Here is a 15291-nt window from a genome sequence, read left to right on the forward strand (position 1 = left end):
AATTTGAGAAATATAAGCTGAGTTCTGGTGTGTTTTTTCTTGTGAAGGTAACTTGTTATTTTTGTCCTCATGGCCCTCTAGAAGAATAATCTTCAAATTTATTAAGAATATAATACCTATTGTTTTCTTTATATTCATCCCCAAACTATTGCACAACACATGCACTTCTGTCCTAATGGTACAAATTTCAAGATGCTCTGAATTTGCAAAACAACCAAGTTTAGTAAAATAAGACTGATGACATACCCACAAAATAATATATATTTTATTGTGTGTAGAACATAGAATCAGACTTGTATCAACAGCTCTAGGTTCTAATGAAAGTGTAAATAAACTCTCTACTCAACCTTAACTATGTGCCAAAACATACAAGCTTTTTATGGTTTAAAACACAAACTATAGGGGATCCCTGGGTGGCGCAGCGGTTTGGCGCCTGCCTTTGGCCCAGGGTGTGATCCTGGAGACCCAGGATCGAGTCCCACGCCAGGCTCCCGGTGCATGGGGCCTGCTTCTCCCTCTGCCTGTGTCTCTGCCTCTCTCTCTCTCTCTGTGACTATCATAACTAATAAAAATTTTTAAAAAATAAAAATAAAAAAATAAAACACAAACTATAGTTTTCTTAGATTGGAGATCGTTCTCTCACTCGGGATAATAATAAGAAAGATTCCATGGAGATGGAATAGAAATTATCTGGAAGATTAAAATTACCAGTTGACACCAACAGAATAAGTATCAGCTCTGAAAATAGCTTAATATTTTATGTCTTTCTTGGCTCCTTTATTAAGAGAAGAATATATACTGAAATAAAAGCTTCCTCTCATAGATTTTTTTCTATAATTTTACTGACTGCAGAGATGGGAAGCAATGGAAACTTAATGAGTGTCTAAAATTCTATCCTAATCTATGGACAAAAATTTCCAATGGTGATCAACTGTTACAGCAGTCATAATTAAACTTCATTGTGTCAAATGCACTTAAACATAAACTGACAGGGGTGCCTGTATGACTCAGTCTGTTAAGCGTTTGTTTTTGGCTCAGGTCATGATCCCAGGGTCCTGGGATAGAACCACTCATGGGGCTCCCTGCTCCGGGAGAGAGCTTGCTTCTTTCTCTCCCTGCTCCCCCTGCTTTTGCTCTTTCACTCTCTCAAATAAGTAAATATAATCCTTAAAAAAAAGGATAGAGAAAAAAGATAAACAAAAAGTGACAAATACTGAAGTTACTCAGCTTTATGTAAGCTAACATTTTTGGTTTTTAAAAACGCCATGGGGGGACGCCTGGGTGGCTCAGCGGTTGAGCATCCGCCTTCAGCTCAGGACGTGATCCCAGAATGCCAGGATCGCATCCCATATCGGGCTTGTTGCATGGAGCCTGCTTCTACCTCTGCCTGTGTCTCTCATGAATAAATAAATAAAATCTTAAAAAAAAACAAAAAACAAAAAAACCCCACCATGGGCCATGACTTACAACACATCAATTTGGACTAATGAACTCAATTACACAACTTTTGTTTGAGCCATCAGAGATGCTGGTCTTTTTTTTCCCCACTGAGCTAAGTGATGTGCTGACATGAGCCTGAAGCCAATTGGGGTCATCACCTGGCTAATACGTATAGAGCCAATCCAGGGGAATTTGAGCTAAGAGATGAATTCTGAGAACACTGTGTTCAAAATCAAGTTATACTCAAAGCTATATTATTCTTAAGGACACTTAGTCACAAAGCCAATAAATTCTTTTAAGCCAGTTTGGGTTAAAACTGGCTTTATAAACAAAAACACTGTAAGTGACATAATTCCTCTTTTTAGACTTCCCAAAAGCTTATAAAGGAATAGAAGGATTCAGAATATCACATATTTGATTATTTCTTATCTTTGAATGTTTGTAGCTATAAGCAGAAGTCATATCCCCTATGTATTCTATATGAATTCTAAAACTTTGCCGTTTATCAACACTACCTACCATTTTCTTATCTTCAATGCCAACACTGGAGCTTAGTAACTGCATGTTAAAAAAAGCCAAAATGCCCAACAACTTAGGTTGCAAATAATCAGCCTAGTGAAAAAAAAAATACATAAAACAGATATTATATTTACAAAGATCAAATTTCATAAATTAAACAATTTATTTAACATCATTTCTATTTCTATATTATTTATGATAGAACATTGGAAGTAATAAGCATTTGGTAGATTTTTCTCTAAAAGTATATTTTTACATCTAGTATTTTAAAAATTAGTGAAATTGGTTTATAAACACCCTGACAAAATATGATTAAACAGTATTTTACAATGAGAAAATCATGAGCTTTTGAATTATGAAATGTGCTGGCATGGGATCCTCAGGATTTGACTCACATAAGGACCCAGAGTGAAGAAAATACTTAAGAAGAAGAACAGAGGGGGGATCCCTGGGTGGCGCAGCGGTTTGGCGCCTGCCTTTGGCCCAGGGCTCAAGCCTGGAGACCCGGGATCGAATCCCACATCGGGCTCCCGGTGCATGGAGCCTGCTTCTCCCTCTGCCTATGTCTCTGCCTCTCTCTCTCTCTCTCTCTCTGTGTGACTATCATAAATAAATAAAAATTTAAAAAAAAAAAAAGAAGAAGAACAGATAAAGACAAAGTAACTGTCCTTATCTAGAACATTCAGAGCCAAGATGAGGGGGGAAAAGAGTACTTAAATAAGGAAAAACTAACCTGCCAGAACAATGATCTGACTCAAGGGTCAAAATCCTTTGAGGCAACAGTGGTAGAAGGGTAACAAGGCCATGGAAATCAACACATTTCACTGACCATAGCACTTTGGGTCTCCTGAAGTGAAGAGGATTAAGTCTTTCTCATAAGATGGTCCTAGAGGAAAGGGTACTGGCTTTAAGCCAAACCAGGGTTTGAATCCCAATTCTGACTTATCCAGTGTGTAATGCTGGGTTAAGTTACTTCCCTAAGTTATTTAACTCCTCTGAGTCTATAAAATGAGAAAACCTATTGCACAGAGTTGTTGTAGAGATTAAATAAAATAACATGCATTAAGCACTAATAATATAGTAATGTGCTGCTTTTGCTGAAGAAGGCATTGAGAAGCAGCAGCCATGGCTCTGCACTACTCTGTGGCCATGGGCCTCATCAAGGGCCACAGGTGACTAGGAACAACAGCAGGCCAAGGCACAGCATCAGTCATGGGTACCTCATCAAGCACATCAAGTTCACACGGGACATGATATGAGAGGTGTGCAGCTTTACTCCCTACGGTGGTATGCAATGGAGCCTCTCAAGGTCTCCAAGGATAAGTGTACCCTTAAGATCATCAAGAAAAGGGTGGGGACACACATTCATGCCAAGAGGAAGAGAAAAGAGCTGAGCTATGTCCTAGCAGCCAGGAGGAAAGCAGCAGCCAAGAAGGATTAAACCCCTTTCCTCTGTATGTAATAAATCCTTTTTGGAATTTGGGGGAAAAAAAAGAATAAAGTGTTATGTTTAAGTTGTTAATATTATTATAGACTGGGAATGTGAGTACTCTGCAAAGAAAAATATTCAAAATATTTACATATGGGCAAGGAAGGGAGCAAGAAAAAGAGCTGGGGAGCAGTAGCAAAGTATCTTTGAACTCTAGAAGAAAGTTACATTGCTTGATATTGAGGCACCTGATTTAGGGATCTCCAGATTACCTATACTGCCAAAGGGAGAAGGGTAGGAAGGTGTGTATTAGCACATAGTAGAGAGTAAGTGAGGTGTTCAACCTGTCTCTCCAGATTAGATACTGGGATAAACTTTTCTCTTGCCAAGCACAGAGAATCATCTGTCAAGCCTAAAATTACATTTAATTTGCAAACTTCTGATTTGAATTAAGACTCAATTTAGGCTTAACAAGCCACAATTCATTAATTGTATGGTTCTAGCCCATGTTTCTTAAAAGAAATGAAGATATAGATGACACTCACAGTCTCTCTACATTCTAATTTTAAAGCTCTTGCATTTAAACAATAGTTCATTAATCTACCACTCACCAAATATTTATTAAGTATGCCTAGAACCCTGTGCCAGGTACAGCTGTACGAAGTAAACAAAGACACTTTCCTCCTATTAGCTTACATGGGAGACTCATAGAAGATATGAAATAAATATGTAAATAACGTTATGATAAAAGCTATAAGGAAAATACCATTATCACATGATAGGGAAGAACTGGGATGTGAGAGTTTATATAGGGTGATCAGAAAATTCTGAGATCTAAAGAATGAGAAAGATCTAAGAGATTATTCCAAGTAAAAAGACTAAGGCTTCCTCTGAAGCAGGAAAAAGCTTGAGAAAGTTTGTTGTTTAAAAAACACAACAAAAGTTATAGACCAATATCCCTGATGAACATGGATGCAAAAATTCTCAATAAGATACTAGCCAATAGGATCCAACAATACATTAAGAAAATTATTCACCATGACCAAGTAGGATTTATTCCCGGGACACAAGGCTGGTTCAACATTCGTAAAACAAGCAATGTGATTCATCGTATCAGCAAGAGAAAAACCAAGAACCATATGATCCTCTCATTAGATGCAGAGAAAGCATTTGACAAAATACAGCATCCATTCCTGATCAAAACTCTTGAGTATAGGGATAGAGGGAACATTCTTCAACATCTTAAAAGCCATCTAGGAAAAGCCCACAGCAAATATAATTCTCAATGGGGAAGCACTGGGAGCCCTTCCCCTAAGATCAGGAACAGACAGGGATGTCCACTCTCACCACTGCTATTCAACATAGTACTGGAAGTCCTCGCCTCAGCAATCAGACAACAAAAAGACATTAAAGGCGGGATCCCTGGGTGGTGCAGCGGTTTGGCGCCTGACTTTGGCCCAGGGCGCGATCCTGGAGACCCGGGATCGAATCCCACGTCGGGCTCCCAGTACATGGAGCCTGCTTCTCCCTCTGCCTGTGTCTCTGCCTCTCTCTCTCTCTCTCTCTGTATGACTATCAAAAATAAATAATTAAAAAAAAAAAAGACATTAAAAGCATTCAAATTGGCAAAGAAGAAGTCAAACTCTCCCTCTTCGCCAATGACATGATACTCTACTTAGAAAACCCAAAAGACTCCACCCCAAGATTGCTAGAACTCATACAGCAATTTGGCAGTATGGCAGGATACAAAATCAACGCCCAGAAATCAGTGGCATTTCTATACACTAACAATGAGACTGAAGAAAGAGAAATTAAGGAGTCAATCCCATTTACAATTGCACCCAAAAGCATAAGATACCTAGGAACAAACCTAACCAAAGAGGTAAAAGGATCTATACCCCAAAAACTATAGAACACTTCTGAAAGAAATTGAGGAAGACACAAAGAGATGGAAAAATATTCCATGCTCATGGATTGGCAGAATTAATATTGTGAAAATGTCAATGTTACCCAGGGCAATTTACACGTTTAATGCAATCCCTATCAAAATGCCATGGACTTTCTTCAGAGAGTTAGAACAAATTATTTTAAGATTTGTGTGGAATCAGAAAAGACCCCGAACAGCCAGGGGAATTTTATTTTATTTTATTTTATTATTATTATTTTTTTTTTATTAATTATTTATGATAGTCATATATAGAGAGAGAGGCAGAGACAAGGCAGAGATAAAGGCAGAGGGAGAAGCAGGCTCCATGCACCTGGAGCCCGACATGGGATTCGATCCCGGGTCTCCAGGATCGCGCCCTGGGCCAAAGGCAGGCGCCAAACCGCTGCGCCACCCAGGGATCCCGCCAGGGGAATTTTAAAAAAGAAAACCATAGCTGGGGGCATCACAATGTTAGATTTCAGGTTGTACTACAAAGCTGTGGTCATCAAGACAGTGTGGTACTGGCACAAAAACAGACACATAGATCAATGGAACAGATGAGAGAATCCAGAAGTGGACCCTTAACTTTATGGTCAACTAATATTCGATAAAGGAGGAAAGACTATCCACTGGAAGAAAGACAGCCTCTTCAATAAATGGTACTGGGAAAATTGAACATCCACATGCAGAAGAATGAAACTAGACCACTCACTTTCACCATACACAAAGATAAACTCAAAATGGATGAAAGATCTAAATGTGAGACAAGATTCCATCAAAATCCTACAGGAGAACACAGGCAACACCCTTTCTGAACTCGGCCACAGTAACTTCTTGCAAGATACATCCACGAAGGCAAAAGAAACAAAAGCAAAAATGAACTATTGGGACTTCATCAAGATAAGAAGCTTTTGCACAGCAAAGGATACAGTCAACAAAACTCAAAGACAACCTACAGAATGGGAGAAGATATTTGCAAATGACATATCAGATAAAGGGCTAGTTTCCAAGATCTATAAAGAACTTATTAAACTCAACAGCAAAGAAACAAACAATCCAATCATGAAATGGGCAAAAGACATGAACAGAAATCTGACAGAGGAAGACATAGACATGGCCAGCACGCACATGAGAAAATGTTCTGCATCACTTACCATCAGGGAAAAACAAATCAAAATCACAATGAGATACCACCTCATACCAGTGAGAATGGGGAAAATTAACAAGGCAGGAAACCACAAATGTTGGAGAGGATGCAGAGAGGGGGGAACCCTCTTACACTGCTGGTGGGAATGTGAACTGGTGCAGCCACTCTGGAAAACTGTGTGGTGGTTCCTCAAAGAGTTAAAAATAGACCTGCCCTAGGACCCAGCAATTGCACTGCTGGGGATTTACCCCAAAGACACAGATACAATGAAATGCCGAGACACCTGCACCCGATGTTTATAGCAGCAATGTCCACAATAGCCAAACTGTTGAAGGAGCCTCGGTGTCCATCGAAAGATGAATGGATAAAGAAGATGTGGTTTATGTATACAATGGAATATTACTCAGCTATTAGAAATGACAAATACCCACCATTTGCTTCAATGTGGATGGAACTGGAGGGTATTATGCTGAGTGAAATGAGTCAATCAGAGAAGGACAAACATTATATGTTCTCATTCATTTGGGGAATATAAATAATAGTGAAAGGGAATAGAAGGGAAGGGAGAAGAAATGGGTAGGAAATATCAGAAAGGGAGACAGAACATAAAGACTCGTAACTCTGGGAAACAAACTAGGGGTGGTGGAAGGGAAGGAGGCGGTGGGTGGGGGTGAATGGGTGACAGGCACTAAGAGGGGCACTTGACGGGATGAGCACTGGGTGCTATTCTGTATGTTGGCAAATTGAACACCAATAACAAATAAATTTATTATTAAAAAATAAAATAAAATAAAATTTTGAGAAACTTCAAAAAAAATAAATGGTCTTTAAAAAAAACACACAACAAAAGAAACAATAAAGGAAGAAAAGAGTTGCACAATGAAGGTGGAAAGGTACTCCACATACAGCTTTATAGATTTTAAGAGCAATGAAAATCATAAAGGGAATTTATGCAGGGGAATGATATGAGTTTAAGCTATATATATAAAAAAACACACTTCAAATGTTGTGTAAATAAATAACTGAGTAAAGACATGGGAAAGGAAGAGGGAAAGGAGAGAAAAGTTAGGTTTTTACAGCTGTCCCCGAGAAAGAAGTTGGTCACTTATAAGAGGGGAGTGGCAGCAGAGACTGAAAAATATACTTTGGAGATAGACTTGCTAGGATTTGCACTTAAAAATAAAGGATGAAGAAACTGGAGGGTTCATGAATGCCTCCCAAGTTTTAATTTAGCAACTAGGTAGACATGTTCCATTTCCTGAGATAGGAAAGACTAGGAGAAAAACAGGTTGAGGAGGGAAAATAAGGATTTCTAATAGACATGCTATGTTGGACTGATTTGAGATGCATAAAAGATAGGTAAGTAGAGATGACAAAGAGAAAGTTGGACAGTTTGTCAACCCCTCTCACCTTTAGATCCATTGTCTGCCCTGCTCTGTGCCTGGGAGGCTAACCAGATTTCATTATTCAAGATCCCTTTCAACTGATTTCCCAATGAATTCAGTCAACAGGAAGCACCAGAGAGAACAGAGATCAAGAGGAGAGAGTATGGGATTTATAATTCCTGCTCCCTCTGGGTTTTGAGGTGGTTCTGGCACTGTCCACATCGCTCTACAATGACAACTCTCTCCCTGAACCATGGCTCTAAGCTTTCAACTAGGTTTGGTAACACCATTTCTCCTTGGCCAGGACTAAGGGGAGCCTAAATTTTCTACTATTCCTAGTCCCTATGTTCCTTAACATTCCCTACTGGTTCTCTTATCTTTGCCCATGACAATGAAAATAGACTTTTCTTCAAATTATTTTCAGTAAAACATTTATGTGAGCCATCTGTTTCCTGCCAGGACCTAACTTGTATAAACCCACAGGTCCAAAGCTCAGGAGAAGTCTGGATGGAAATCACAACTATGAAGTCATCAAAATATAAACCATATTAAGCAAAGGACCAGATGAGACTAGATACTCTCTCCCTTAAGGAGAGAATGTCACTAGAGAAAAAGATTCAATTACATAGTCCTGAATCAATCTAACATTTAAAGGATAAAGAGGGTTGGAGCCTATAAAGACTGAGCAGACAGTTTTAAAAAAAAAAGAAAAGAAAAGAAAAAAAGTGTAGTATGACATAAGCCACAAGGGAAAGAATGGTCAGTTGTATTGAACATTACTGAAAGGTTAAAGAAGATAGGAAAAGAGAAGTAACCATTGGATTTGACATCAGAAAGACTGTTTTTGACCTGGATAAGAATTTCAGTGAAATAGAACAGAATTAGATTGAAACAAAGAATGCGTGGGAAATGGGAAAGAAGAGATAGAAACCTCTCAAGATATTTTGCTAATAGCCCTCTGAGTCTCTTGAAGGAATTAGAGCAATCAAAAGAAAAAAAATAGTAAGCCTGAAGATTTATATATATTTTTTCACATGAAGAAGTGATTGCACATACAAACTTAAGATAGGAAAAGATAAAAGGGATAACAGATCTTCTAACTCTCCCTCAAATACAATGGATTTTAAATATAGTTAGAACTTATAAAGTTAGTATGTTGGGCCAAACAGGTAGATGTGAGTAGGGGGTGGGGGGAGTCACAAATGTATATTCTAATCTATAGTTAAAAAGTAGTGAAAAAAAGTTAATTTGAACTGTTCTACCCAGTGACAAAATAAAATCTACAATCACTTCAAAACACATATTTTTCAACACTAATATATGTTAATAGCTTGCTGTAACCATGTGATTTAAATTAACCTTTTCAAAATAAAAATCCCAATTTGAAATTTAAATAAATCTCTAGCATTTGGAAAATGCATATAATACCTGTTTCTCCAATTTCATAATTAAGCTACAAAAGGGCAAAAAAAAAAACGAACCAAAAACCCGTTTAAACACTCCTTACCATTAGTTCAGGTGATGTGATCTCTCTGGGGCCCTGATATGGATCATCACTAGATGCAAATGAGGCAAGTATTGACAAACCATTGAAAACCTGTTGATAGTGTTCTCCAATACGTAGCAATAATTCATTATGCAATCCTTGGAAATCTTGTCTCAATAGACTCCCCAGTTCAATTTCTGTTTCATTCTAATCCAAAGACACATTAAAAAAAAAAAAATAGGCTTTTCGAAATAAGTATATTGTTCTTAACACACTATCAGTAAATCAGAAGATCTAGATCATCTGACAAGATTTACTAATGGTATTTTTTAAAAGGCATTGGAAAAGGATTCTAATCTCATTTTCTCCTGGTAGGTCTCCAATGAGCTACCAGTAATGAAGAAAAGTGATCAGACTTTATTTTCGAGTAAAATTTTAAAAAGGAAGTCCCAGTTTTCTTAAAATATCACCGATTCATTAGTCATACATACATAACTCTTGGGTGAAAATATTACTAATAGCAGCTTAGAGCAGTCTTCCTGGTCAGACTGTTTGAATTTATTTATTTTTTTAAAAATTTTTATTTATTTATAATAGTCACACAGAGAGAGAGAGAGAGAGAGAGAGAGAGAGAGAGGCAGAGACATAGGCAGAGGGAGAAGCAGGCTCCATGCACCAGGAGCCTGACGTGGGATTCGATCCCGGGTCTCCAGGATCGTGCTCTGCCAAAGACAGATGCCAAACCGCTGCGCTACCCAGGGATCCCCAGACTGTTTGAATTTAAATTCCAGCTTTGCCACTTGTTAGTTGTGCTGTGACCTGGACAAGTTACCTAATCTGACCTCTTTCTGCCTTAGTTTTGTCATCTATAACATGGAAAAATAATGGCATCTATCTCACCAGATAACTATGAAGACTAAATGAAATTCTTTAGTAAAGTTCTGACAAGTAGGAAAATATTATCATTCATCCTCTACAATACAGATTTTCTTTCTCAAAATAAATACACACACTCAATATTCAATAATTCTCATGTGGAAAGAAATCTGTTGCTACCATATCATGGAACACATGAAATAAATTAACATCACAGAAAATAGTAGTCACATATACATATCTGACAGTTTCTCCTGTTTCTGTTTAGACTCATATTTTTTCAGAGATATTGTTACTACTGTGCCTGGCTGGCTCAGTCAGTTAAGCATCTGACTCTTGATTTCAGCTCAGGTCATGATCTCGGGGTTCTGGGATAGAGCCTGGTGCCCCATGTGTTGGGCTCCATGCTTAGTGGGGAGTCTGCTTGTCCTTCTGCCCTTCTCCACTGCTCATGCTCACGTGCACACTCTCAAATAAATAATAAAATCTTAAAAAAAATTCTCTCCCCCAAGCCCCCCTACATGCTCTCTATAAATAAATAGATAGATAGATAGATAGATATCATTGCTAGTATGACACCAAAAAAGAAGTATAAGCTATAAATGTTAAAAAAGAGTAAAAGACTGGGCCCAACTGTAATCTGAGCACTACATAACTAACACAAACATTATGCCATAGTTGAGGCTGCCTCTTTCTGTAAATATAATTATTTGAATATCATTAGCCAACTTAGAGGTCCAATCAAAAAATTCTAAAATGAGGGGTGCCTGGCTGGCTCACTCAGAAGAACATGTAACTCTTGATCTTGGGGGAGTGAGTTGAATTCCATACTGGGTATAGAGATTACTAAAAAATAAACTAAAAAAAAATCTGAAATGAAATGATTTGAGAACTTGATCCATGAATGGATGATTATCATATGCCATAATGGTGAAATGATCAAAGAAAATAACAAAAGAATAATTCTATTTAATATGCTCCTCTAGGGATCCCTGGGTGGCGCAGCAGTTTGGGGCCTGCCTTTGGCCCAGGGCGCGATCCTGGAGACCCAGGATCGAATCCCACATCTGGCTCCCAGTGCATGGAGCCTGCTTCTCCCTCTGCCTATGTCTCTGCCTCTCTCTCTCTCTCACTGTGTGCCTATCATAAATAAATAAAAATTAAAAAAAAAAAAAAATGCTCCTCTAGGACCAAAACAAAGCTTGCTTACATAATACTATTTGCACTTCTATTAATATAGAATATGCTATAAATTACCCACTCTCGTTTCTACAAGAATGTTACAATAGCTTTCCTATAAAGCTAATTTAAACAAAAGAGTAAAATATATACATTTAATTACCTTTAGATAATGAAGGGCACGTTCTAATTCATCCTTGGAACAGGAACAGACCAAATGAGAAAAAATATATTTGAAGTTATTTATTAAAATCTCTCTACGATTGACATTTAATTGTTTTCCTAAAGTTCGAATGAGAGCAGAAGCTGCAGGGCTTGCTTTGGCAGCAAGGTCAGGGAGCAGAACTTGTAATGTCCTCTGAAAAAGAAACGTTACAATTACTAAAAAGTACATTTGCCCAGGTAATAACATATTCACATAAGTTAGGTGCAAAAATATTTTAAAATGCCAAATAAAATTGTAGTCCAAATGTCATGCTTGACTTCAGATTTACCATTTATTCATTCAACAGATATTACTGAACATCTACTATGATTCAGAAACTACAGATACTGATACAAAAAAATTGCCAAGATTCCTGATAGCACAGAGTTCACACTGTAGCTAATGTATAAGTATAAGCTAATATATGTAAAGAAAATAATTTTTCATAGGTATGTGTTAAAATATACTCATGCTCTAAGGCAGAAGTTTCAAGTTTGATTTATTATTTGGGCTAACTAGGATTTAGACAACAAGCAAGAGTAACCATATACACAAAATTTTAAGTTTCTTTTTTTTAAATATTTTTTAGGGATCCCTGGGTGGCGCAGCGGTTTAGCGCCTGCCTTTGGCTCAGGGCGCAATCCTGGAGACCCGGGATCGAATCCCACATCGGGCTCCCGGTGCATGGAGCCTGCTTCTCTCTCTGCCTGTGTCTCTGCCTCTGTCTCTCTCTCTCTTTCTCTGTGTGACTATCATAAATAAATAAAAAATTTTTTTAAAAAATATTTTTTATTTATTTATTCATGAGAGACAGAGAGAGAGAGAGAGAGGCGCAGAGACACAGCCAGAGGGAGAAGCAGGCTCCATGCAGGGAGCCCGATGTGGGACTTGATCCCGGGTCTCCAGGATCACGCCCTGGGCTGAAGGTGGTGCTAAACCTCTGAGCCACCCAGGCTGCCCTTGTGTTTTTTTTTTTTTTTTTCCCCTTGTGTTTTTTTAATTAAAAAGTTGATGCTGAAAACAAAACAAAACAAAACAAAACAAAACAAAACAAAACAAAACAAAACAAAAAAGTTGATGCTGGGGCAGCCTGGGTGGCCCAGCGGTTTAGTGCCGCCTTCAGCCTGGGGTGTGATCCTGGAGACCCGGGATCGAGTCCCACGTCAGGCTCGCTGCATGGAGCCTGCTTCTCCCTCTGCCTGTGTCTCTGCGCCTCTCTCTCTGTGTCTCTCATGAATAAATAAATAAAGTCTTTAAAAAAAAAAAAGTTGATGCTGCAATATTAATAAAACCATTTTAACACATCATCTCAACATGGCAAAAATATCTATTTTGATTTTGATCTATTTCCTTTAAGATCTTATTCATTAAATATACAAAAAATTCCAAACAAAAAATGGTTGGCCTTTCATTTATTCAGTAAACTTGTATCTAAAGAACACCTACTACATGTCAGTCACTATCCTAGATACTGGAGATATAACAGTAAACAAGACAGGTCCTGTCCTCAGAGATGCTTACATCTTACTTGTATTATATCTTTCAACTTAATATTAATCATGCAAGACTGATACAACATTTTAAGGTAGTATACAAAGTATTAATAATTATTATATTAATGGTTCCATAATAGTTTATAACCTTAATATCAGACAGTTTCTTTTCAGGGTTTTGTTTAGTTTTGCTGTTAGGAAAATGTTGCAATAAACACCTGTACTTTTTGGTTCCCAGAGTGAAATTACTGAATGAAAAGATAAGAACATCTTTATAATCCTTATTGTATACTATCATATTTCCTTCTAGGATTTGAGCAATTTATAGGCAGTTTAAGTTTGTTTAAAATATAGTAATATAATAGGGAGACATACTCACTTTTGACAGTATGAATCCCTATTCTAACTTATTAAGGGTAACCATAACTTTGCCCTGGGGAAAAGGTAAGAAGAAGAGAATCTACCTTATCCATCTTTCAAACCTCAACCCTAATGACATTTTGAAGACTTCTAAGCCACTCCATACTACAAACTGTCATCTGAAATCACAGAAGGTCAAAAATACCAATAGTTTTGTACTATATTACTCTAATGTCTTAGGGGTAAAAATGATATTAGACTGTGCATTACCAATGGAACCAATCATAGCACTGAAGACATAAGGATTCAGTCAACTGAATTAGTTATCATTAATCAATTAGTATTAACCTTTCAGAATAACTAACCATATAGAATAACTCAAATTAATATGAACTTAAATTTTATAAGTAACAGTATCATATCAAAGTCAAAAGAAAACATGTAAATCTGAACATCTAGGATCTATAAGCTCCTCAATGTACTTGTCAGTTTTTCTTTAAAATAAGACAAGAATGGAATAAACACAAAATATTGAATTGAAAACCTCAAGTAAGTCAACTACACTTTACAACTTACAGTAAGGAAACGATTAAGATCAGGAAAGTCAAAAACATTGGCAATTTCAGACAAGGTATTTAAAGCCATTTCTCTCTGGTGAGCCACATCTTGTTTCCGCATCTCAGCATTCTGGCATGGAGTACTAGGAAGCGCTGTCATCTGACTGGAATGGAGGGACTCTACTAAAAACTAGAGCAAAACAATCTGTTAATTTTCATACAAGGAAGGAACTTTAACAGATACTCTCTAAGCTAACATAAAGGACATTATCAGCACTCTAAACATATTACCTGAATTAGCTCATTCAATTTTTATTTAACAAACTTTAATGAGGTAGATTATGTCATAATCTCCCTTTTACAGATGGAGTAACCAGGTTTAGTTAAGAAATTTAAATTTCTTAACTACTAACAGGGCAAAGCCAGTATATTAACATATCCTAACTTTTCAGCCATGAATTTAAACAACCTTTTCTAAAACAAACGTTATCTATAATATCAAGTCATAAAAAAGTTTATCATCACTAAAAGAGAGGCTAAAACAGAGAAGCATTTAACAGATTAACAACAGGGCATAATAATTCAATATAAGATGATTTTTCTCCTCTCCCATTTATAATACACATCTTCAGACCAAGATCATAAAATCTAAAACTCTAAGATTTAGGTTCTCTTAAATATACTGAATATATCATTAAAAAAATATATATCCTTTAGGGGCACCTGGCTGGCTCAGTGGGTTAATAAACAGTTGCTTTTGGATCAGATCACTCTCCTGTCGTCCTGGGAATCAAACCCACATGGGGCTCCCTGCTCAGCAAGTGAATCTGCTTCTCCCTATCCCTCTGCCCATCGCCCTGCTTATGCTCTCACTCTCTTTCTCTAATACATAAATAAAATCTTAAAAAATTAAAAAATAAAAAAAAATATATCCTTTAAAGCAAGACAAATAATATGTATATACAGTTTTTTGGTGGTGGTTTTTTTTTTTTTGTTTTGTTTTGTTTTGTTTTTTTTAAGTTCTTGCAAAGTACTGCTATTTCCTATAGACAAGGCCAATGCTACTCTCACCTGACAGATGGGTTTCTTATACTGGCTGAAAAAGTTTTGTAGTTTAACACTCTTAGCTGCAACTAGAGCTCTGATTTCTGTATATGCTGCTCCAGAGACAGATGCTGACTTGGATAATAAACAATGCAATAAGTGCAAAAGTGCAAAAGGTACCAAATCTCCTTTTGCTGCTCTAAAAAAAAAGAAAAAGAAAAAACAAGTTATTGTCAATGTCTCA

The 15291-nt window shown here is 37.2% G+C and overlaps 1 protein-coding gene and 1 pseudogene across 4 annotated transcripts in view; one reads left to right on the top strand and one right to left on the bottom strand.

The window, feature by feature from the left end:
- The window catches only part of ATR (ATR serine/threonine kinase), a 94225-nt gene that overhangs the window by 60315 nt on the left and 18619 nt on the right, over positions 1 to 15291 (bottom strand). For all 4 annotated transcript variants that reach the window (XR_005984614.1, XR_005984615.1, XM_041734393.1 and 1 more), the window contains 5 exons: positions 15075 to 15246; positions 14023 to 14193; positions 11552 to 11746; positions 9355 to 9540; positions 1960 to 2052 (listed from right to left, as the gene is read on the bottom strand). Coding sequence is in view for 2 of the 4 variants with exons in the window: in XM_041734393.1 (XP_041590327.1) it covers positions 1960 to 2052; positions 9355 to 9540; positions 11552 to 11746; positions 14023 to 14193; positions 15075 to 15246 (817 nt within the window). In the remaining 2 variants the exon portion in view is untranslated. The remainder of the gene's footprint in view (positions 1 to 1959; positions 2053 to 9354; positions 9541 to 11551; positions 11747 to 14022; positions 14194 to 15074; positions 15247 to 15291) is intronic.
- Positions 3085 to 3400, top strand: LOC121478919 (annotated as a pseudogene).

The sequence above is a fragment of the Vulpes lagopus genome, chromosome 19, assembly GCF_018345385.1.
Source record: "Vulpes lagopus strain Blue_001 chromosome 19, ASM1834538v1, whole genome shotgun sequence".
In the NCBI taxonomy this organism is placed as follows: domain Eukaryota; kingdom Metazoa; phylum Chordata; class Mammalia; order Carnivora; family Canidae; genus Vulpes; species Vulpes lagopus.